Source organism: Pelobates fuscus, chromosome 5 (assembly GCF_036172605.1).
Source record: "Pelobates fuscus isolate aPelFus1 chromosome 5, aPelFus1.pri, whole genome shotgun sequence".
Classification (NCBI taxonomy): Eukaryota; Metazoa; Chordata; class Amphibia; order Anura; family Pelobatidae; genus Pelobates; species Pelobates fuscus.
In genome coordinates this window covers 143,235,868-143,261,356 of record NC_086321.1, presented here as the reverse complement: position 1 = coordinate 143,261,356, position 25,489 = coordinate 143,235,868, and the positions used below count along the sequence as shown (strand labels likewise).

The following is a 25,489-nucleotide window of genomic DNA, read 5'->3' as shown; positions in this document are numbered from 1 at the left end:
GATAAGATTACCACCTTTGTCACACATTTATACGTAGGAGATTTTATATATTTTTTTCCAATACACTGCAGTATTATGAGGAAGGTGAATACATTTTATCACAAGATTACTGTATCCTTGTATGCAATCATTTGGGCTCCTACCTATAATGGTCCAACTTCTATTTATCAATTAGAATTTTATTCAACATTGGAATTTAGTGCTGTGACTAACTTAATTCAAAGGTTATAGTAATTTAATTTATATTAGTTATTATAAGTTTTATTGGGCAAATAAATCCATGAGGGGGGGCGGGGCCTGACCGCCGAAGGGATCAGACGTGCCATGTCTGAGCTCCCGCTCCGGGGCCGGAAAACCGGCACTAACTGCAGGCCAAATCTAACCTGAAAACCACGACGGTGACCACCTTGATCCCCAACTGACGGGGTACGAGAGGACACCTTTAAAGACCGTGCCTGGAACCAATAGTGGCCCGACAGGGGCTCGGAGTGTGTAGGGGCTTGAGCCGGGACGAGACGGCCGCTCTCCCGGGTCTCCGGCCGGCGTCTGGCTTCCCCCCCCCCCCCCTCTGGACCGGGGGGGTCATCCCGGTCTACACAGGTGGCCACTAACACACCACTATGGGCCTACAGCAACCACCCTGCAGCTGATACTCACCAAGCAGCACCCCTCAAGATGGCTGCCGCATGCAAGCCACGTGCGCGATCTGCCGACACGACTGCACTGATTGCGGAGGAGCACGACAGGATGGCACAGGGCAAATTCAGAGACAATGTCACCTCTTACCACAGCCGGGGAGAGAGGGGGGCTGGAAGAGCTCCTGAACCCTCGGTCTGCAACTAGGGGAGCCATGAGCGTATACCGCACAGAGCCTTCACCAGGCACCCTCCCCATGCTACATCAAGCCTACAAGCGATGCACCTGACGATGGCCCCAGACAGGGAGGAGAAGCTCAACCGCCACTCAGATGAGTACCTGAGATGCTTGCAAATGCCTGCAGATCCCTGTCACTGTATATTGAGCTAGACCGCAGTGTCTCCAGGTCCAACATATTATCTTTGAGTCATAGCCCAACTTTACGCATCACAGAAAGCCGCAGCCTTAAGTTACATCCTTGCCGCCTAAGACCTAGTACCCCTGGCTCCGCACCGCAACGGTATTGACTGTCCTGCCTACTGCACCCACTGACCTAAGTCAGCCGACAGCGATATGCCCGACTCCAGTAGCCCTACCTAAGCAATGTCTAGCCAGCATGTCACAAGATAGTTACTGCTTAAAAATTTACCAACGTTTGAGATATACCTACCTTGTTATATTGTAATATCCTTGGCATAGCCAACAACCACACTGTATATGGTCTGCCTGTGTTCTCAACTACTCCTGTATGAAATCGTACAAATACTCATGTCATAAATCACTGGATTAAGCCTGCATAATCTGACAACTCTTACACCTACCCCGTATATTGTTAGTTGGATAAGCATGAAGTATCAACCATTTATGTTTTCCGTATCCTAGTCATTTATGTCTAATATAAAAAATGTGCAACTTCCATGTGCCAAGATACTGTCTATGATGAAAAGTGTATGTGTGCTGTTGTGGCACGTTAAATATGTCTGTCAAGCACTTGCACACAAAAATAAAGAATTGAAGAAAAAAAAAAATAAATAAATAAATAAATCCATGAGATAGTGGTGTGTACCTGAAGCACTCCTAGATTATTATTTTTTTATGTCTTAAAGGGAAACTCCAGTGCCAGGAAAACGATCCGTTTTCCTGGCACTGGAGGGTCCCTCTCCCTCCCACCCCCAATCCCCATTTGCTGAAGGGGTGAAAACCCCTTCAGTGACTTACCAGAGGCAGCGACAGGTCCCACGTCGCTGCTTCCTCCTCCACCGCCGCTCCTCCTTCCGCTTACGTCAGCCGGTGGGCGAGACTGATCTCGCCCGCCGGCCGAGGAGACCTAATGCGCATGCGCGGCAATGCCGCGCATGCGCATTAGCGCACCCCATAGGAAAGCATTGAAAATGAATTTCAATGCTTCCCTATGGGGAATAGAGCGACGCTGGAGGTCCTCACACAGCGTGAGGACGTCCAGCGACGCTCTAGCACAGAAAACCTGTGCTAGGGACCAGGAAGGGGAGGACTTAACCCTGCAAGGTAATTATTGCAGTTTAAAAAAAACTGCAATAATTACACTTGCAGGGTTAAGTGTAGTGGGAGTTGGCACCCAGACCACTCCAATGAGCAGAAGTGGTCTGGGTGCCTGGAGTGTCCCTTTAATGTCTCTTTTGCAATACCGGCACTGGCCAAACTGCCTCAAATACCAGCTGTGCAAGTAAAATACCAGCCAGTGGGCAACCCTAATGGTGCTAAGAGATGTACCAAAACAGAAATAGAAAAATCACCGTATTTGCTTCTGGGTGACAGCCCAATGATACCATACCATTCTGCATTTAGGATAAATTGCTAAGGATGTCTTGGTTAAGGGCAGATAACAAAATAATGATTTCTAGAGAAGCAGATATTTTATAAGATATGTTTACAATTTTGTTACCACAATGCAGATATTAATGTATTACAAAAATAAGACTTTACTCATATTTCTTAAGATTGTCCCATTCACACAGAGACACTTGCAATCGATATAGTGTTGCTATATGCGTGTCATCAAATATAGCAGTGGGTACACATGAAGCAATACTGTATTTGTAGGCAGCCTCTACAACAACAAAAAAAACTGCGTTATTGTATACAGTAAGTATGTTTCTTGAAAATTGTTAATAATAAGAGATCTGGAATTACTCTGACAGGTTCAACTTTAAAAAGATTCCTAGGCAACAGATAAGAGTACATTATATTAAACAGTAATGGACATCCTCTTGACTGCTTTTGGTGTAAAATTACTCACTGTGCAAGTGATGCGGGAGCTGCCCCTAGGCAGTAAAAGTTCTGCAGCAGCGGCCACCTCTGCAATATCACGGTTGTGTTTCCTCCCCCCTCCATGAATAGAGCTTCCGCCTTCAGTGTTAAGTAGGGAGTCAATAAGAACCAGTTGTTTTTGAGATCCATCTGAATTTGTTTCACTTCTTGAACCTGAACCTATACAAATAAAGATGAGTAACATTAAAAAAAAACACTAACAATAGACAAAGCAAAATTAATAATCTGCGTCTAATGCAAAGTTTCTTTTTCTTTTTTTTTTAGATCTTTAACTCTGAGCCAAGTTTTTAAAAAGCACAATTCAATTAAATACTTTAGTATCTTTCTTGATTTTTAATTGTATGATTATTTTAAAAACGTTATTGTTCAACACTATGAGCATACCATTTTCTTCCCTAATCTATGAATGTTTATGGAAATCATTATTGTTATATTTGTACACCTCCACCCTGAACATAGGTATTCTATGCAAGAATTACATTAAAGGGACATTAAACACCATAACCACTGCAGCTTACAGTAGTAGTTCAAGAACAGTGGCAGGCAACGTTTCGGCACTTTGGACGTTTGTGAACTACTGCGCTCATAATGTTTGTACAGCATCAGTAGAATTTAGCCCATTACATCTGAACTGTAGCAGTGCCAGAGGTTGCCTACCACTGTTCTAGAGAAAGAAGTATTTGGTAAGAAGGAGAGATCCAAGGTTGGAAGGATATCAACATATAATGCAGAAGTTAAAGTGACTATCTAGCCCCACCCCATGAGAATATTTTATAAAGATTACATTTTTATGAAATATTCACATTGACAGAGTCGGAATTTTACTGAAGTCAAATGATATACTAAAACAATGTACTGACTACATTGATTTAGTATATTTTTTCAATGCTTGACAAAATTCTGTCGAGTTTTATCATTTCCCCCAGCCTTCACTAGTGATAGCTGAAGGGAAAAGGGCATTGTTTAAAGGAAATAGAGTTATCGTTGAGATTAAAAATCTCACAAATATGGAGTGAATAGTGTGGATAGAGATTTCACTCTAACTGGAAATAATAGGGTTCCCGCCAGATAACCCCAAAATGCAAGATAAAATAGAATATTAGATAAGCTCTAATGGGTATGCAGCAGTTATGGTGGACTTTCATACAGAGACTTTTTTTTACAAGTATTGACTTTTTTATAAGTATTGATTTTTAAGTAATTTTATAAGGTTTTGTTTTATATGATATATATCCTCTATCACTCCTGGATACCCATTAGAGATTGTTTGAAGGAACACTATAGTCACCTAAACAACTTTTGCTTAATGAAGCAGTTTTAGTGTATAGATAATGCTTCTCGGGTTTCACTGCCATTTAGGAGTTAAATCACTTTGTTTCTGTTTATGCAGCCCTTGTCACACTTCCCCTGGCTATGATTGACAGAGCCTGCATGAAAAAAAAACTGGTTTTACTTTCAATCAGACGTAATTTACCTTGCGAGTCACATGCAGGGACGTGTGACTTGGGTTATTATTATTATTATTATTTTATTGTTTATATAGCGCCAACAAATTCCGTAGCACTGTACAATGGGTGGACTAACAGACACATAATTGAGATCAGACCACTGGATGTACAGGAACAGAGGGGGTTGAGGGCCCTGCTGGATGAGCTTACATGCTAGAGGGAGTGGGGTATAGTGACACAAAGGGTTAAAGTAGGGGGATTAAATAGTTTGTTAGAGAAGGGTTTATTGAGTGCTTGGTAGGTCATTTTTGACAGTTGCAGGAGAGGAGTCATGGGGTGGAGGATGAGAAACCTGCTGACAGTTTAATTGATACGCTTTAATGAAGAAGTGAGTTTTCAAAGATTTTTTGAAGGAGTGGAGGCTGGGTGAAAGTCTGATTGAGGAGGGAAGGGAGTTCCACAGAATAGGTGCAGCCTTGGAGAAGTCTTGAAGGCGAGCATCAGAGGTGGGGATCCAGGCAGAGGATAGGCGCAAGTCTTGGGCTGAGCGCAGGGGTCTTGATGGGACATACTTGTGTATGAGGGAGGATAGGTATGTTGGAGCAGCATTATGTAGGGATTTGTAAGAAAGTGCCAGAATTTTGAATTGGGCCCTATATCTAACTGGAAGCCAATGCAGGGACTGACAGAGCGGGGAGGCATGGGAGGTGCGACCGGACAGGAAAATAAGCCTCGCAGCCGCATTCATTATAGATTGCAGCGGTGCAAGCTGGGAACATGTAAGACCGGTGAGAAGGGTTCATAAACAAAGTGATCTACCTATATACTAGTATAAGCCGACCCGAATATAAGCCGAGGCCCCTAATTTTACCCAAAAAAACTGGGAAAACTTATTAACGAGTATAAGACTAGGGTGGGAAATGCAGCAGCTACCGGTAAATTTCTAAATAAAATTAGATCCTAAAAAAATTATATTAATAGAATATTTATTTACAGTGTGTGTACATAATGAATGCAGTGTGTGTATGTGTGTTGCAGAGCCTTGGTGGGGGGTGGGCAATTTTATTATTAATTTTTTTTAAATATTGTAATTTTTTTTTTTTTGTTTTTTTTTTTTTTTATTTAATTATAATTTTTTTATTTTATTATTATCCAATTTTTATTTGCCCCCCGTCCCTGCTTGATACATGGCAGGGAGGGAGGCTCTCACTCCCTGGTGGTCCAGTGGATGAGCACTGTGTAGGAGGGGGGTGGCAGAGAGTTTACTTACCTCTCTCCTGCAGCTCCTGTCAGCTCTCTCCTCCTCCGCGCCGGTCCGTTCAGCACCTCTGTCAGCTCACAGTGTAAGTCTCTCGAGAGCCGCACTATGACCCCGTGGCTCTCGCGAGACTTACACTGGGAGCTGACAGAGGTGCTGACCGGACCGGCGCGGAGGAGGAGGGGGGGGGCTGACAGGAGCTGGAGGAGGAGGGGGGGGGCTGACAGGAGCTGCAGGAGAGGCAATAGCTCTCTGCCAGCCCCCAGTCTGTATTATGGCAATGTAAATTGCAATAATACAGACAATTGACTCGAGTATAAGCCAAAAAATGTGCTGAAAAACTCGGCTTATACTCGAGTATATACGGTAACTCCTAAATGGCAGAGAATTGAGCAGTGAGACTGCAGGGACATGATCTATACACCAAAACTGCTTCATTAAGCTAAAGTTGTTTTGGTTACTATAGTGTCCCTCTAAGCAGGTCTCGACAGTCATGCGGGATCCCCCTTAGAGCTCAGTGTTGTAATCTAACACATGTGCACAAGCACAGCACTGATGTTGACTCCCAGCAGATGAAGCATCAGGTGTGAAAGAGGACTGTCAGGTAGACCATGGCATTAGCAGCAAGGGGTAGGTTCAGAATTGTATAACTCACCTTCCCCTGCACCCATTGGACAATTAGCAGAGCAGTCACCATTGCGCTTCCTTGCTTAATATGTAAACCATATATACACACACCATATATACATACATACATATACACCTATATACAGGGCTTCAAAATGTCTAGCCCCATTGCATATACACTTGATGACGCTTTCTGTTACAAACCAAAACCAGGTGATACATTAAGGAGAAACAGTCAAAATAATTCTCAATGACTTAATTCTTTGAGATCCTAGCCTATGTTTTGATCTGAAGGAATATTTCAAAATAACAAGTAAGATGTGTAAACTGTGATTCACACTTTGATGCACAAATAAGTTATAAGGGGGGGCGGGGCCGGACCGCCGAGCTGAGAGGCAGCAGAGCAATATGCCTCCCGGCCTGAAAGCGGAAAAAACGCTAAAACTCGGCATATAAACAGACTTAATACCGAAATGACCGACACATCCCTATCAAGCAGCATCCAAGCTTCAGGGAGAGCCCAAACAGGGCTGGGTACCGAGTCAGGAACACCGCAAATACAAAAACGGGCCTACTCGCCATGACAGACATGGAAAATGGCGGCTCTCAAAGACGCATCGATCACTGATTGGCAGCCAACGAGACGGCGGACTGCCAGCTCCGCTGCCCACAAGGAGGACCATACCGTTACAAGAGGCGGTCCGGCCCCGTTCCCCCCCCCCACCCCCACCGGCCGGGGGGGGGATACAGACCCGGCCACATGGCGGAGGCGCGCCCCGGGCGAAAGATACCGCGAGGGGTTCGAGCAGACCGCCTGCACGGGCAAAGGCAACCGGAATGGAGCCCGCCCGAAGATCTGCCTCAGACAGAGAGGCAACAGGGAGCCAACCATGGGCGGCTCACACGGGCCCTGGTAGAACCGAGCGCTAGACAGATCCCCCGTGCTGAGTCCCTGACCGCCGGAGAAGTGGATACCCGGGCTTCTGGGTCTGGGAGGTCCCCGGAGAGCCATGTCCCCGATGCCGTGAGCCCGGTGGGGCGGGATTGTGCCACCCTCCCGACGGACCGGTGGTCGCGGGGGTGGAGCACCGGCCCCAAGCATGTGGCCGACACCGGGCGAGACAATGGAGTGTGCACTTCAGGAGACCCACGTAGAGCTGGGGAGGTGCAGGGAGCGGATGCCCCAAGGACTTTTGTGGTGGGGTCTGACGGACAGCTACAACTCCTGAGTGCCCACAGCACAGTGGGGATCCGACCGGTGAGCAGAGACCGACATGGGGAAGAAGGACGGAGGCCTGGCGACCCAGGGACGGTGTGGTTGCAGCGCCATGGGAGACTCCCTCCAGACGGCTAGATGGTCTGACAAGGCCTTGCTGCCGTTCGATAGTTCACAATTCTTTATTTTCCTCTTTTGATCTTCATTGTGTATTTCATTTTTTTTTCTTTTTTTTTTTCTTTTAATTTATTATTTCCACGCCTGTATTTACAATTTAAGCAATTAGCATCAATGTGCAGGTCCTCCACGAATCCAGAAGCCGTTAATAAGCCCAGTAAAACATGTACACTGCTTTCATAGCTCCGCTAATTATTACACACAGTGCGAGGCATGCCAATATTGTCCCTAACTAGAGGCTGCAATGATGTAAACAGGATATATTGATGCCTCAAGATGCCTGACTAATTTAAGTTAATGCACATATACTATACCAGACAACAGAATTTTATATAGGGAGTCCGTTTATCTACCCTCTACCAGCACTGCACTGTTAGCAACAGTCTATACTGACCATACGTTATAAGCTATTTTAATGACTACCTACATGCTTACATGTTACTGAGCATTATGTTTGGCGATAAATATGAAAAAGAGGGGAAAAAAAAAAAAGAGAAACTATAATATAAAAATTTAAAGATAACCAATGAGAAACTGGTCGGACAGTAAGGTCTTGCCGATATGATATAATTTAATGCCAAATGGTCACTAGATGCGATAAAGTTTGGACAATGCCAGACCCGGACCAGGCAGCTAAGACCTAATGTTCTGTTTATACTGCTTACCAATTGCATACTGGATCCTGCAAGCATGCATCCTCTAATTGTTGCCTGAGTAATTAACCTGATAAAGGCCACTAATGGCCTACGTATAGTTGAAATGGTTGACATACAGCGCCTTTCCTCTTGCAAAGTTTAGATACCTTACATTTACTTCAATGCCTGTTTATTTCTATATTTATGCCTCTGCGCAGGCAACCGAATGTTATCTCTATGAATCCGTAATGTGCCTGCTCACAATTTATTGCTTCAATAAAAATATTCAAAACAAATAAGTTATAAGCAAAAAAAAAAAAAAATTGATCATACCATGGACTTCAACTTTATGTGCTTCTGCTTTTATCTTTGTCTGTGAGCCTGTAGGATCCTAAAATAAACCACAAAACAGCTTTCAATGTAAACAAACAAAATAAGTAAATACACAGAGTATAGTGTGGTTGCCAGAAAATGAATGGAGAGAGAACACACACTCAAGCATTATATACACTGTTAAATGTTAAAGGGATACTCCAAGGCGAAATAAGCACTATTTTAAACAGATTAAATACATGTAAACACATAAATAATTAATATCACAACCTACCAAGATTTGACCAAGTTTATCCAATTTTTCTGCCTTTCCGGTGTTGCCGCCTAAAATTAAAAGGTAACAAACATTCACAACTGTATTAGCAAAGAAAAAAGAAGCCGGTGATAGGTCACTGTAATGATTCATCATTTAAAGAAGGGTTAAACACCCTAAAATTACAGATGAGGTGGCAGGACTGTCATGATATAATAGAATTTGCAGCCACGTTATTCTAAAGGGTTTAAATTTGCAGATCATTGTTGGATACATACACTGTATGGTGAAATATTGCACAGTATTAATAACACATGCACTGATGTAGAGTATTTGTGCCACAAAGGTATTATTATTAATACTGGTATTTATAAAGCACCAACAGATTCCGCAGCGCTGTACAAATAGTAGAGAACGTACAATATACACAGACAAATACAAGAGGTAGAGAGAGAGCCCTGCCCGTAAACTGATATCTAGCCATTGAAACTCTTTTATACAAAGTGCTTAGCTAGATGGCCTGTGAGCTTACAATCTAAAGAATACAATGGGGATTTGAGACAAGAGGTAGCATGGGAAGTCTGGAGGTGATGATAGATCTCCAAATGTTGAAGAACCAACTAATAATCCTTTGTCAGTCTTTAGAATCTGGAGATTTATCTTTAGGGCACTCCAGGCCGAGCACTGATGACAACTCTGGGATAAATAAAAAAAACTCTTTGCTCTACTGTGTTAGTGCAATAATATATTTTTCTGGATAATTGGAGCTATTTTAAGTTTTTTTTTTTTTTTTTTTTTTAAACATCAGACCAGTAAAGCTGAATGAAAATCTTTATAGTGATATATATTACCCATGGCATGAAGAACAGAGCAATTTGCACATAAATGTTTAAACTCTTGAAAATAACACTGTTACCTTTCTTTGATCCGTGTGTACAGAATATTCTCTTCCTCTTTTCCTGCTGCTGCACCTGTAGTTTAATTTCCACCACCTTCCAACCAAAAAAAATAGATACAACTTTAACAAAGTTGATGGTTGATGCAAAACACACCACCGCCATGGGACTAGAAATCAGGGGCTCGCCTGCTCTGCTTAGATCTGTAGTTCCATGTGAAAACATGGACAGGAGCTCCCACTGACAAGGTCATTCACAAGAGGTGACAGATGGGTAGAGATACACTCTTGTAAGGGATCTGGTCACCAAGGGGCCGAGACAAGTACCATGCTTCAAGATAAAATATATATTATATATTTATACACATATATACACACACACACACACACACACACACACAATGGAATTCTATGCCTGTAGAGGTGGTTTTATCAGAGTCTATAAAGATGTCTAAATAGCAATTGGATAAATACTTGCAAATATAGAATACACAGATAAATTATTTTTAATTAATGGGTAATAGTTTCTTGATCCAAGGAATAATCTCACTGCCATTCTGGAGTCACGAAGGAATATTTTCCTAATTTGCAAATTACAAGTGCTTCAGACTTGTTTTTTTGCCTTTTTTGGATCAACAGCAAAAACAAATGTGAGAAAGGTTGATGGACACGTCTCTTTTCAGCTATGTAACTATGAAGTATCCTGTTATTTATTCCTCATGCTTTGTGGCAAAGAGTTCTTACAGCATGTGCGATGAGGTGTTGGCTCATACAGAGACCATGAGTGGATCCCTTGCAGGATTTGCAAGAAGCACTCAATTCATTGCTACAGGTCCCCACAAGGACAGCATTTATTAAAGCTAATGCACAGTATTATACACTGAACAAAATTATAAACGCAATACTTGTTTTTGCCCCCATTTTTCATGAGCTGAACTCTTTTTCTATGTACACAAAAGGCCTATTTCTCTCAAATATTGTTCAAAAATCTGTCTAAATCTGTGTTAGTGAGCACTTCTCCTTTGCCGAGATAATCCACCCACCTCACAGGTGTGGCATATCAAGATGCTGATTAGACAGTATGATTATTGCACAGGTGTGCCTTAGGCTGGCCACAATAAAAGGCCACTCTAAAATGTGTAGTTTTATCACACAGCACAATGCCACAGATGTCGCAAGTTTTGAGGGAGCGTGCAATTGGCATACTGACTGCAGGAATGTCCACCAGAGCTGTTGCCCGTGAATTAATTGTTCATTTTTCTACCATAAGCCGTCTCCAAAGGCGTTGCAGAGAATTTGGCAGTACATCCAACCGGCCTCACAACCGCAGACCACGTGTAACCACACTAGGCCAGGACCTACACATCCAGCATCTTAACCTCCAAGATCGTCTGAGACCAGCCACCCGGACAGCTGCTGCAACAATCGGTTTGCATAACCAAAGAATTTCTGCACAAACTGTCAGAAACAGTCTCAGAGAAGCTCATGTGCATGCTCATCGTCTTCATCTGGGACTCGACCTGACTGCAGTTCGTCGTAATTTGACTTGAGTGGGCAAATGCTCACATTTGATGGCGTCTGGCACTTTGAAGAGGTGTTCTCTTCACGGATGAATCCCGTTTTTCACTGTACAGGGCATGTATGGCGTCGTGTGGATGAGCGGTGTGTTGATGTCAACATTGTGGATCTAGTGGCCCATGGTGGCGGTGGGGTTATGGTATGGGCAGGCGTATGTTATGGACAACGAACACAGATGCATTTTATTGATGACATTTTGAATGCACAGAGATACCGTGACGAGATCCTGAGGACCATTTTTGTGCCATTCATCCATGACCATCATCTCATGTTGAAGCATGAGAATGCACGGCCCCATGTTGCAAGGATCTGTACACAATTCCTGGAAACTGAAAACATCCCAGTTCTTTTTTTTTTTTTTTAATTCTTTATTTTCTGTTGTGCATGATATAACAACGGGCTTACTTAGCCACAAGAGCTGTCGTAAGCGGCAACAGTCAGAACAATTCAAACATGGAATATAAATATACTGCACAATTTTACATTTTGTTGAGAGAAACATAGACAGTGGGTAAACATATCATTCAGCATGTGAGCTCTCCTGTCTGACCTGCCCATGTATTTATTTATTGATTTATTAACATCCCAGTTCTTGCATGGCCAGCATACTCACCGGGCATGTCACCCATTGAGCATGTTTGTGATGTTCTGGATCGGCGTATACGACAGCGTGTTCCAGGTACTGCCAACTTCACACAGCTATTAAAGCGGCACTGTCATGCCGAATCCCGTTTTTTTTTTAACCCCCCTCCCGCCTCCACTACATCCAATTGACCCCCTAGTCACCCCCAAATGCCCCTAAGCCCCCCAGATTACCTATTTTTAAATCTGTATCTTCTGCCCCGATCTTTATTCAGGGCGCCGCCATCTTTGTGTGGGTAGGTGAAGTCCCTATGGGACACGTCATCTACCCACACTACACAGACTGTGAGATTCCCGCACATGCCCAGTGAAACACCTGGACATGCGAACGGGAATTTCATCTATTCATTCATTCATCAGACAGACGAATGAATGAATAGAAAAAATCAGACGAACAAACTAACACTGAGTATCAGTGTTCGTTTGTTCGATCAGTTTATTACAAGGAGGGAGCTACCGACGTGCAGCTCCCTCCTTGTAATATGTAAAGACAGAAGCGGTGGGGAGCTGTGCTCCCCACCACTTCATAAGCCCCCCAGGTCCTCCCCTCACTCTATGGGGGTCAATATGACCCCCATAATAGCACAAGGGAGATTAAAATCTCCCCAATGCCCCTACTCGCTATACCGCGAGAAGGGGCATGTCCACTAAACAGTGAGCAGCCTGTGGCTGCTCACTGTAAAAACATAAATGGTAATAAGGGGGGGGGGGGGGTACTGTCCTCCCCCCTGGCCCCCACCCCTGCGCGGTGGGTGGGGGCCCTAAACAAAGATAGGGGGGGGGGGACCTACTGTCCTCCCCCCTGGCCCCCACCCCTGCGCGGTGGGTGGGGGCCCTAAATAAAGATAGGGGGGGGACCTACTGTCCTCCCCCCTGGCCCCCACCCCTGCGCGGTGGGTGGGGGCCCTAATAAAATAATAAGGGGGGGGGGGGGACCTACTGTCCTCCCCCCTGGCCCCCACCCCTGAGCGCTGGGTGGGGGCCCTAAACAAAGATAGGGGGGGGGGGGACCTACTGTCCTCCCCCCTGGCCCCCACCCCTGCGCGGTGGGTGGGGGCCCTAAATAAAGATAGGGGGGGGACCTACTGTCCTCCCCCCTGGCCCCCACCCCTGCGCGGTGGGTGGGGGCCCTAATAAAATAATAAGGGGGGGGGGACCTACTGTCCTCCCCCCTGGCCCCCACCCCTGAGCGCTGGGTGGGGGCCCTAAACAAAGATAGGGGGGGGGGGACCTACTGTCCTCCCCCCTGGCCCCCACCCCTGCGCGGTGGGTGGGGGCCCTAAATAAAGATAGGGGGGGGACCTACTGTCCTCCCCCCTGGCCCCCACCCCTGCGCGGTGGGTGGGGGCCCTAATAAAATAATAAGGGGGGACCTACTGTCCTCCCCCCTGGCCCCCACCCCTGAGCGGTGGGTGGGGGCCCTAAATAAAGATAGGGGGGGGACCTACTGTCCTCCCCCCTGGCCCCCACCCCTGCGCGGTGGGTGGGGGCCCTAATAAAATAATAAGGGGGGACCTACTGTCCTCCCCCCTGGCCCCCACCCCTGCGCGGTGGGTGGGGGCCCTAAATAAAGATAGGGGGGGGACCTACTGTCCTCCCCCCTGGCCCCCACCCCTGCGCGGTGGGTGGGGGCCCTAATAAAATAATAAGGGGGGGGGGGACCTACTGTCCTCCCCCCTGGCCCCCACCCCTGAGCGCTGGGTGGGGGCCCTAAACAAAGATAGGGGGGGGGGGACCTACTGTCCCCCCCCCTGGCCCCCACCCCTGCGCGGTGGGTGGGGGCCCTAAATAAAGATAGGGGGGGGGACCTACTGTCCTCCCCCCTGGCCCCCACCCCTGCGCGGTGGGTGGGGGCCCTAATAAAATAATAAGGGGGGACCTACTGTCCTCCCCCCTGGCCCCCACCCCTGAGCGGTGGGTGGGGGCCCTAAATAAAGATAGGGGGGGGACCTACTGTCCTCCCCCCTGGCCCCCACCCCTGCGCGGTGGGTGGGGGCCCTAATAAAATAATAAGGGGGGACCTACTGTCCTCCCCCCTGGCCCCCACCCCTGAGCGGTGGGTGGGGGCCCTAAATAAAGATAGGGGGGGGACCTACTGTCCTCCCCCCTGGCCCCCACCCCTGCGCGGTGGGTGGGGGCCCTAAATAAAGATAGGGGGGGGACCTACTGTCCTCCCCCCTGGCCCCCACCCCTGCGCGGTGGGTGGGGGCCCTAATAAAATAATAAGGGGGGGGGGGACCTACTGTCCTCCCCCCTGGCCCCCACCCCTGAGCGCTGGGTGGGGGCCCTAAACAAAGATAGGGGGGGGGGGGACCTACTGTCCTCCCCCCTGGCCCCCACCCCTGCGCGGTGGGTGGGGGCCCTAAATAAAGATAGGGGGGGGGACCTACTGTCCTCCCCCCTGGCCCCCACCCCTGCGCGGTGGGTGGGGGCCCTAATAAAATAATAAGGGGGGACCTACTGTCCTCCCCCCTGGCCCCCACCCCTGAGCGGTGGGTGGGGGCCCTAAATAAAGATAGGGGGGGGGACCTACTGTCCTCCCCCCTGGCCCCCACCCCTGCGCGGTGGGTGGGGGCCCTAATAAAATAATAAGGGGGGACCTACTGTCCTCCCCCCTGGCCCCCACCCCTGCGCGGTGGGTGGGGGCCCTAAATAAAGATTGGGGGGGGACCTACTGTCCTCCCCCCTGGCCCCCACCCCTGCGCGGTGGGTGGGGGCCCTAATAAAATAATAAGGGGGGACCTACTGTCCTCCCCCCTGGCCCCCACCCCTGAGCAGTGGGTGGGGGCCCTAAATAAATATAGGGGGGGGACCTACTGTCCTCCCCCCTGGCCCCCACCCCTGCGCGGTGGGTGGGGGCCCTAATAAAATAATAAGGGGGGACCTACTGTCCTCCCCCCTGGCCCCCACCCCTGAGCGGTGGGTGGGGGCCCTAAATAAAGATAGGGGGGGGACCTACTGTCCTCCCCCCTGGCCCCCACCCCTGAGCGGTGGGTGGGGGCCCCAAATGAACCCCCCCATCAAGGTGACTAGGGGTCCCAAGCCCCTAGTCACCCCCCCCCCACCCCAAAACATTCTAACCCCTACCTACCCCCCTCACCCTAAAAATAGTGAGGGGGGAATAAAATAACTAACCTGTAAAAAAAATAATTAAACTTACCATTTGACGTCTTCTTTTTTCTAAATTCTTCTTTCTTCAGCCCCCAAAAAGGCCAAATAAAAATCCATCATACCCGTCGCAAAAAAAAAAAACGAGCGCAAAAAAAAAATTAATCCATGTTCACCCATGGAGGGCACGCCGCGTACTGAGCTCCGCAGGGCGGGTCAAGGCTTATATAGCCTTGCCCCGCCCTGCAATTAGGCTTAGAACATACTGATTGGTTGGTTTAAGCCAATCAGAGTGCTCTGTGTCATTTTACAAGCGTGGGACAGCGCAGGGGTGGGGGCCAGGGGGGGAGGACAGTAGGTCCCCCCCCTTATTATTTTATTAGGGCCCCCACCCACCGCGCAGGGGTGGGGGCCGGGGGGAGGACAGTAGGTCCCCCCCCCCTATTATTTTCTTAGGGCCCCCACCCACAGCGCAGGGGAGGACAGTAGGTCCCCCCCTTATTATTTTACTAGGGCCCCCACCCACAGCGCAGGGGTGGGGGCCAGGGGGGGAGGACAGTAGGTCCCCCCCCTTATTATTTTACTAGGGCCCCCACCCACCGCGCAGGGGTGGGGGCCAGGGGGGGGGAGGACAGTAGGTCCCCCCCCTTATTATTTTATTAGGGCCCCCACCCACCGCGCAGGGGTGGGGGCCAGGGGTGGGGGCCAGGGGGGGAGGACAGTAGGTCCCCCCCCCTTATTATTTTATTAGGGCCCCCACCCACAGCGCAGGGGTGGGGGCCAGGGGGGGAGGACAGTAGGTCCCCCCCCTTATTATTTTATTAGGGCCCCCACCCACAGCGCAGGGGTGGGGGCCAGGGGGGGAGGACAGTAGGTCCCCCCCCTTATTATTTTATTAGGGCCCCCCACCCACAGCGCAGGGGTGGAGCCAGGGGGGGAGGACAGTAGGTCCCCCCCCCTTATTATTTTATTAGGGCCCCCACCCACAGCGCAGGGGTGGGGGCCAGGGGGGGAGGACAGTAGGTCCCCCCCCTTATTATTTTATTAGGGCCCCCACCCACAGCGCAGGGGTGGGGGCCAGGGGGTGGGGGCCAGGGGGGGGGAGGACAGTAGGCCCCCCCCCTTATTATTTTATTAGGGCCCCCACCCACCGCGCAGGGGTGGGGGCCAGGGGGGAGGACAGTAGGTCCCCCCCATCTTTAACCCCCGCGCAGGGGGGGGGGGGGTTATTAGGTGTTTTTTTGTTTTTTTTTACAGTGAGCAGCCACAGGCTGCTCACTGCTTACTAGACATGCCCAGGGCCGGCGCGTCCATAAGGCGGCACAGGCGGCCGCCTTAGGGCGCACCGGCTCTGGGGGCGCAAAATTCCAGTGACCGGCAGGAGGGAAGTGCTCCCTCCTGCCTGGTCACCTCCTGGATCCCCGGAGCTGCTGGGAGGCGTGCGGCTGCAGTTGTTTAGGAGGAGGCGGCGAGGGAGCTCTCTGATCTCTCTGACCGGCTCCCTCGCGTGCCTTTTGCTGATGCCGCGGGAGCCGGAATATGACGTCATATTCCGGCTCCCGCGGCATCAGAAAACAGCCTGCGAGGGAGCCGGTCAGAGAGATCAGAGAGCTCCCTCGCCGCCTCCTCCTAATCAACTGCAGCCGCACGCCTCCCAGCAGCCCCACTGGACCACCAATGGTAGGTGAGGCTGCCAGGTAGGGAGGCTGGGTGGGAAATTTACATTTAATTTAGATAATTAATTACTGTGTGTGCATGTGAGTGTGAGTGTGTGTGTCTGTCAGTGTGTGTGTGTTCGAGTATGTGTCTGTGAGTTTGTGTGTGTCTGTCAGTGTGTGTGTGTGTGTCTGTCAGTGAGTGTGTGTGTGTCTGTCAGTGAGTGTGTGTGTGTCTGTCAGTGTGTGTGTGTGTGTGTGTATGTGTGTATGTGTGTCTGTCAGTGTGTGTGTGTGTGTGTGTGTGTGTGTCTGTCAGTGTGTGTGTGTTCGAGTATGTGTCTGTGAGTTTGTGTGTGTGAGTATGTATTTTTCTGTAAGCCTGTCTGTATGTATGTATCTGTATGACGGTATGCCTCTGTATGTATGTATGTGTCTGTATGTCTTGTACGTATGTTTCTGTATGTCTCTGTATGCATGTATGTAACTGGATGTATGTTTGTCTCTGAATGTCTGTATATATGTCTCTGTATGCATGTATGTAACTGTATGCCTGTATGTCTTTGTATGTATGTATGTGTCTGTATGACGGTATGCCTCTGTATGTGTCTGTATGAAGGTATGCCTCTGTATGTATGTATGTGTCTGCATGCCTGTATGTCTCTGTATGTATGTTTCTTTATGCCTGTATGTCTGTATGTATGTGCCTGAATGTCTTTGTATGTATGTTTCTGTATGCCTGTCTGTCTGTATGTATGTGTCTGTATGACGGTATGCCTCTGTATGCATGTTTGTCTTTATATGCCTGCATGTCTCTGTATGCATGTATATCTCTGCTTGTATGTCTCTGACTGTATGTGTCTGTATGTCTCTGTATGATTATTTCTGTCTTTGTATGACAGTGTACCTGGGAGGAAAGACACACAGGTGAAGATGCATTTTTTTTTTTTTTTTTAATGAGGGTTGGGGGCGCCAAAATGCATCTTCGCCTGTGTAACTAAAAATCCTAGCACCGGCCCTGGACATGCCCCTACTCGCGGTATAGCGAGTAGGGGCATATTATTTTCTAATACTAAGTAATCTTTACTTAGTATTAGTACATTTGGCTTCAAGACCAATTTAGGTCTTTCAGCCTTTTAGTAGATAGCTCCCTGATACCGTGGGAATTAGGGAGTTATCTACTAAGCGGCTGCAAGATGCAGCCACAGCAATGAATAGGATCGGAGTTTCATTCATTAGAATGAAATTCCGATACGAACAAAGTACCGAATTGCATCCTAACACCAATGGAGAAACTCTTCTCATTCTGTTAGGATGCAATTCGGCAGTTTTGCCGGCGTTCTGTCTAAGTGACAGGACTTTCGGCAATACTGACAGGAAGCATTGTGGGAACTGGGAGGAAAGCTAGGGATCATGGGAAAATTGCTCTGACCAGCGGAAATGAAGCACACTTTGCTCCTCCGCTGGTCAGAGCTGGTCAAGCGGAGGAATCCTCCATAAGGCAAAGAGTCCCTACTTTGTCTTATGATTTTAAAGAAAACTAAAGAAGAATGGAAGAAAAGAATAACAGATCCTGAGAGAGGCGGAGAAGAGGAAGAGATTGAGGAAAGGTAAGTTCCGCTTTAAAGAGGAATGGACCAACGTTCCACAGGCCACAATCAACAACCCGATCAACTCTATGCAAAGGAGATGTGTTTCACTGCCTGAGGCTGATGGTGGTCACACCAGATACTGACTGGTTTTCGGACCCCCACAATACAGTAAAACTGCACATTTTGGAGTGGCCTTTTATTGTGGCCAGCCTAAGGCACACCTGTGCAATAATCATACTGTCTAATCAGCATCTTGAAATGCCACAACTGTGAGGTGGATGAATTATCTCGACAAAGGAGAAGTGCTCACTAACAAAGATTTAGACAGATTTGTGAACAATATTTGAGAGAAATAGGTCTTTTGAGTACATAGAAAAAGTCTTAGATCTTTGAGTTCAGCTCATGAAACATGGGGGCAAAAACAAAAGTGTTGCGTATATAATTTTGTACAGTGTAAATGCACATTATAGATTCCAAAGACCAGGCAGTTGAAATTTGAACTTTGCTGCAGATATTTCTTACCTGTTCAATATTAGACCAGAAATATTGGATCTCCCGAGCTGCTAACCAAGCAATACGCTTCAGTCTTTCTTCATTTTCCTTCTTGGCTCTAGCATCACTCTGCTGCTTCTCTTGCCAATATCGTGCTGCAGTGCGAACCAGCTTTAAAATAAAATTTTTACAAAATTATTTCCAAATTACAATAACATAGTGGATATTTAACACTACTTTAAACTGTCTGCTTATGTTTCATACCAGAGTTTCTTATCCCTACACCCGCGAGTAGCTTGCAGGCCACCCCAGCTGTTGTTAAATCATCTTTTATGAAACTTTTTTCTTGACAATATGGATACAAAGTATTCACAGAGATAGTGTTTGAAATCATACTAGGAGCGGTTATATTCAAACTGCTGAAGAATTAACTGTATGTCGGTCTTGCCCTAGACCAGCATAGCTCAAAGGTTCCCATGCCCAAATAGACTGGCTGGGGAATTTAGTTGATCTCCCCCATAGTCCTCCTGACATGGGTGCAAGTGGAACCACTGGTGCCTGTGATACTTGAAGAGGAGCAGCATTTTGCCTTTCCCCTTCTTTCCAGCTTGGCCTACTGGACAGCATAAGCGGTGATTTCAGCAGGCAGTGCTGGCCTATGCTAAAATAAAGTGACCTCCTATCGGTCTCAAAGAAGAGTCCAAATGGAATGAGAGCAGCCTGCAGCAACAGTCACTCATCTGTTTGGTCAACACAGGATCCCAGGGAAGCCGCTCGTCTGCTGCTAAATGGTAACCTAAAGGAGGGTGGCTAAAATAACTATGTGAATATGTGTGTGTAGTAGAGACAGTTAGGTAAATGTCATACTATTCCCCTAAATTGTTTGATAGACTACAGACAGTGCCTGGGCATTCTTGGCACCATACACACTACAGTATGCAGTAGTAGTTACAGTAAAGGGTTCCTTTTAATTTCTGCACTCATTCATTATATGTACAACAATTAATAGACTGTTAATAGTTTGTCTATTCAAATGGCTTTAATTTAATTTAATAGCACAGCCATAAAGAAATGTATTTATGACTTTAAGGAACTATTTAGCTACATAGCTCTGAGTGTGCTTCAGCCATTTCCAGAACAGATGGGAATGCGTTTCATTATCCAGTCCTCACATGCAGGGCAGGTCTAATATGAAATATCAGCCTAGGCGCTTCTCTTATTGTCTTCGAGTACATCCAGACACCTCTCAAATGAGCAGTAATTTGCTCCATTCAAAAAATGGAAAATAGGAAAATAGGTAATTTATTTATATGCAGCTGGGTTAAAAAAGGAATATACATATTCCAATACCTTCTTAGCAGAAGCTAGTTTCCACATTCTCTCTTGTGCAAAATCAGCGGCCATCCACTGCATCTCTTCCAACAGATAATCCCAGTGAGATTTTGGTCTGCATGGCTCCTGCAGCTTCGGAAGCCGCCTGAGTGACCATAAACCTTCCTTTCGCAGTTCTGAAATGCGTTGATGTATATGGCTCTCCTATATTAAAAAAACGGACACATAATATAATCATTAAATAAGCTTGTAGAAAGAGGTTGGCGATTGAGTTACTACATTCAACATCAATGATTATGGCATGCAACAAAGAATTCAGTGCATGCAAACAATGTTACATAAAAAAAAAAAAAAACACAAAAAAAACAGTAGATTTTTATTATTAAAATTGGTAGTACTCATTTTTCACTTGGAAAAATGAGTACTACCACTTATTCACTTACAAAATATTTTAAAAACAGCATTATCTTGAGAAATTATTGCAACATTATTAACTTCATGCCTGCCTCCATATGTCCAAGGTTAATCGCACACACACCAAGGGCGCTGCATCTGGAAGCCAGACACCCATATGTCAAAGGCAAGCAAGCTCAAAGTGATGAAGGGGCTTACATAACTCAGTCCAGTACACATGTCTGCATTTCAGCTGTGGACACATGTAAATGGTTTCACTTGCACAACACGAACACATATGCAGGATATAAATTACATCAAGCATATGACTGACAAATTAAGCTAAAGAATCAGGCATTTGCCCATGGACTATTCTAGCTTGTCATCTATAAAACATGTTAGAATATAAAGTTCACATAACATTAAAAAATGATTAATTTAGGAGTGATTTAAAACATCAGAACTGAAAAGAAAGTCACATCTGCAGACTGCACATGCAAACAAACATAACATAACTTCCCTCACTAGCATCACTGATCACTAAATCTAAAGATACATGTTCAAGGTTAAATCACTCAAGTGTAAACTGTTGGGAATACAAAGTAAATTCAAGTGAATTAAAAATTGAAGGCAAAGGCATGTAAACTGGAAACATAGTTGACTTTTTCCAGCTTGCTTAATTTGACTCTTAAGTTGAAATTCAGTTGAAAATTCCTGACAATTTTCACTTTGGCAAAGAACCGAATGTATGAACATGTTTGTGACTCCCACTCCCTTGGAACCCTATCATTTATAGCTAGAGTTATACAAACATGAGACTCATGCAAGCAATACACGCAGATATTTTACCTGTTCATGTGGTTTGGGCAAAGAGGCTTCAGGTTGAATATCCCCTGTAATAGAGGTCACAATATCCTGGGATTGGGATCCTGAAGAACCAGGGGACCTGGAAGTGGAAGGCGACAGTGCTTTGCTGGCACCAGGCGACAACATCCTTTTCGGCGAGACACTTGCAGGAAGGGGTACGGAGTCTGAAATGCTGGTTGGTGTGGTGGGTGATGAAGGAGCAAGGTGCAAAGATGCAGAAACTGTGCGTTTACCAGCATCTGAGCCCAGCTTAGATGCAGAAGCCTGCAGAGAGATCACAACACTGAGTACATTGCAGTAACAATTTATTTCTTCCTATGCTGCATGTGGAAATCTTAAAGTGTGAAGTCAAAGGATTTCCCTTACACATGTAAAGTCACAATACCAATACAAGTAAGTTCAGTCTTCTCGGTCAACATTCTTTTAAGGTATAATCCAAAATTATGACACTGGTTGATAATACTATAAAATTAAGGACAGATCGTATAACCTCCAAGGCAGAGGTACAGATCTTGATATTTTTTAAACATTCTAATAAAGTCCTTAATTTTTATATTGTTGGATACGTTTTTCTAACTAATTTAGTGTTTTTGGTATAAACAGTCAAAATGACTATGATTTTTTTTTTAACATTTTGATGGATAGGATATATTTTTGGATATTTTAATATGCTAAGAAAATAATTTTAGAAATGTATTTAAAAATATTACATAATTTGAATAGCTTATCTAACAATATTAAATTGAGGCCGTAGTACATTAACAAGAAAGAATATTTACCATAAAAAAAAGGAAAGTGTCACAGTACTAACATGTATTTTTAGAAAAAAAAATAAAAAAAACTATTTGATTGGGTCTACTGTCATTATTACTTTAGCCAATAGTTGGGTCTGATACAGTACTTTTTAATATATCCAGTTTAGGCAATGCAAAAAAAATATGTGGAATTTGTTGCTGCCAAAGATTTAATATAGCTTCTGTGATTCTGCTTTTAATCAAGGTGAACCCTATGCTGCCTAACAAGCTTCATCAGTGACATCTGCGTGTTGTGTAAAACCAGAAAACCTCTGAGTGCCAAAGCAAATGTTTTCTATGTAATTTAGAAGTATTTAAAAACCAAAAAAGAAAACCATTTGCATTTTAAAAAGCTTATCAACATAATGTATTATATATAGGTGTCAAGTCAGATAAGTGGTTTTGAAAGGTAATATCTATGAGTTACTGAGAAACACTAAATAAACTAAAATCTGTATCTGCATATATAAGCCATCTTGATAACCAATGGCTTTCAAAGAGTTCATTCAATTATAAAAGAATCCCAAGTTTAAATATATTGGCAAACAAACATTTAAATGCCAAGAAATATAAAACTCCCATCAATATTCAATTGAAAACAACTGTTTTTGTCTCATGGTTTATGGTTAAGGTTATTTAAATTAAACTATAAAACACAATAAAATTAAAATTAATAATGTAGTTTTAGAAAATGCAATAAAAAGAAGTGAGCAGTTAAAAACGTTTTTAAAAACCAGTCCCAACCTCTCTGCCTAGGACAGTCAGAACCTGGGAAGCCAAAGACACTCCATCAAAGGCTGATTTATATGTAACGGGATTGGTTTTCCAGCGTGACCAAATGAATGCATCTTGGACGTAAAAACCCAAGGGCAGAGTACAGAATATTTGATAGAGTCCTAACCTCAACATCTGAGGAAAGGGATTTAGGGGTGATTATTTCTGATGACTTAAAGGTAGGCAGACAATGTAATAGAGCAGCAGGAAATGCTAGCAGAATGCTTGGTTGTATAGGGAGAGATATTAGCAGTAGAAAGAGGGAAGTGCTCATGCCATTGTACAGAACACTGGTGAGACCTCACTTGGAGTACTGTACACAGTACTGGAGACCCTATCTTCAGAAGGATATTGATACCTTAGAGAGAGTTCAAAGAAGGGCTACTAAACTGGTTCATGGATTGCAGGATAAAACTTACCAAGAAAGGTTAAAGGATCTTAACATGTATAGCATGGAGGAAAGACGAGACAGGGGGGATATGATAGAAACATTTAAATACATAAAGGGAATCAACACAGTAAAGGAGGAGACTATATTTAAAAGAAGAAAAACTACCACAACAAGAGGACATAGTCTTAAATTAGAGGGACAAAGGTTTAAAAATAATATCAGGAAGTATTACTTTACTGAGAGGGTAGTGGATGCATGGAATAGCCTTCCAGCTGAAGTGGTAGAGGTTAACACAGTAAAGGAGTTTAAGCATGCGTGGGATAGGCATAAGGCTATCCTAACTATAAGATAAGGCCAGGGACTAATGAAAGTATTTAGAAAACTGGGCAGACTAGATGGGCCGAATGGTTCTTATCTGCCGTCACATTCTATGTTTCTATGTTTCTATGTTCTGAAGTATAAATTTGCATATGAACATTTACAATATTTAAGCTACAAAACAAAAGATTCACTATTTCCTGAGGTGTCCCAACGTGAACACCTGTTGATTCTTTAGAAAATTCAAGACCTAAATTTAAGTGAAGAAGAAATATAATCTCAAAACAGCTTAAATTATCAATGACTTTCAGTGAATTTTGTTGACAAGAGACCCAAGCAATATTTTTGTAATGCTAGAGAGCAGTAGATTTACATTCTTGAGGTAAAGCATCACATGATTTGCTTTGTATTTCTCATGGATGTGCTTCCTATTTATTAAGTTCATTATATTGGCCTTCTGCGAGAGGAAAAGCACCCTAAATTGTGTGCTCGGAGCACATGTGAGCATGTACACAGTGCACTCCTAGTGTGGGCACACACATTCCAAGTTCCACAAAAGTCACATAGGCTGCTGTCCTAAAAAATGCCAATCGAAGTTCAGTCTGACAATTCTATAAGAAATACCACATTTCACCCTAATTCCTATGAGTGTTTCATGTAAATTGCTGTGTTTCATTTATTCATCATGATAATCTGCTCATGCAAAGCAGCACTGTACTGTCTTTTGAGTTTTTCATAAAAATAGAATCTTTACCTTACATAAATGTGAGAAAATAAAATAAACACAGCAAAACACAAATGTTTAGTGAGCTACCACTTGCCCTGACATTTACTACCAGTCTTCAATTGAAGAGAAAAAACACCTTATTGAATAAGAAATAAATTCCTACAGCATCACATATCTGTGGGTGAAAAGCTTATCCAGTTCCTCCATAGATATCCTCTTATTTACAATTATGGCGCATAATCAAAGGTATAAAGGTAAAATAGTTTCTGACAGGTTCATCTGGCAAGAGCTGAACGCGTCAGGTATATCTACATCTCATTTTTAACCCCCAGACTCCTTTGTGTAATAAAAAGGTCAACTGGGGTTGTGTAACTCAATACCAATCTCAAGATGTGGAGAATAATAGATAATCAAGTCATATCCTCATACCGGTTTTATTGAATTGACAACATTTTGGTAAAACAAGTTTTAATAAATCCTCCCTTTAAATACTATTGCTTTATACTTTATAATAGGGGAGGGATAAGCTTTGTCGTTCCAAAATACCGTTAGACCAATAAATAAAAAAAAAAATAGCAAGGCACTACAATTAGATAAATATATATAAATAAATCTAACAAATATATTTAAAAAAGACACAAAAAAACGCAATATGCAGCATGTATGATTAAAACATACCTGTAGTGATTGGGGTTTCAAGGAAGATTGGTCAATAAGCATGGGCTGAGGTTGTTGGGAGATTTGGTTTTGGGTAGATTGTACAGAAGGAATGCTAGAAGCCATTTTCCCCTTCATCTGAGACTGAGCATCTGTCACAATTTGCTGTTGTAGTACAGTGTGCACTGTGTTAGTGACAGAGGAGACAGGCATTCTAGGAACCTGGGCTCGGCTCGGAGATGGCAAGTTGGTCGTATTTGGCACAGCTGAAACCTTGGAGGCAGCAGGAGCCGTTTGCGGAGAGGGTGGTATCCCAACTGTAACAGAGAATGGGCCTATCAACAAAAACACACAAAGAGAACTTCAGTCAGTCAGACTAAATTG

At 45.0% G+C, this 25,489-nt stretch overlaps 1 protein-coding gene across 6 annotated transcripts in view; it reads right to left on the bottom strand.

The window, feature by feature from the left end:
* Nucleotides 1–25,489, bottom strand: part of LOC134610961 (E1A-binding protein p400-like) — an 83,464-nt gene that overhangs the window by 42,328 nt on the left and 15,647 nt on the right. For 5 of the 6 annotated variants that reach the window (XM_063454374.1, XM_063454379.1, XM_063454378.1 and 2 more), the window contains exons 5-12: nt 25,127–25,440; nt 21,427–21,708; nt 20,203–20,388; nt 18,883–19,023; nt 9,807–9,882; nt 8,912–8,961; nt 8,638–8,695; nt 2,912–3,102 (exon numbers count right to left, since the gene is read on the bottom strand). In XM_063454374.1, the coding sequence (XP_063310444.1) occupies nt 2,912–3,102; nt 8,638–8,695; nt 8,912–8,961; nt 9,807–9,882; nt 18,883–19,023; nt 20,203–20,388; nt 21,427–21,708; nt 25,127–25,440 (1,298 nt within the window). The remainder of the gene's footprint in view (nt 1–2,911; nt 3,103–8,637; nt 8,696–8,911; nt 8,962–9,806; nt 9,883–18,882; nt 19,024–20,202; nt 20,389–21,426; nt 21,709–25,126; nt 25,441–25,489) is intronic. The other variant, XM_063454380.1, reaches the window with a different exon arrangement.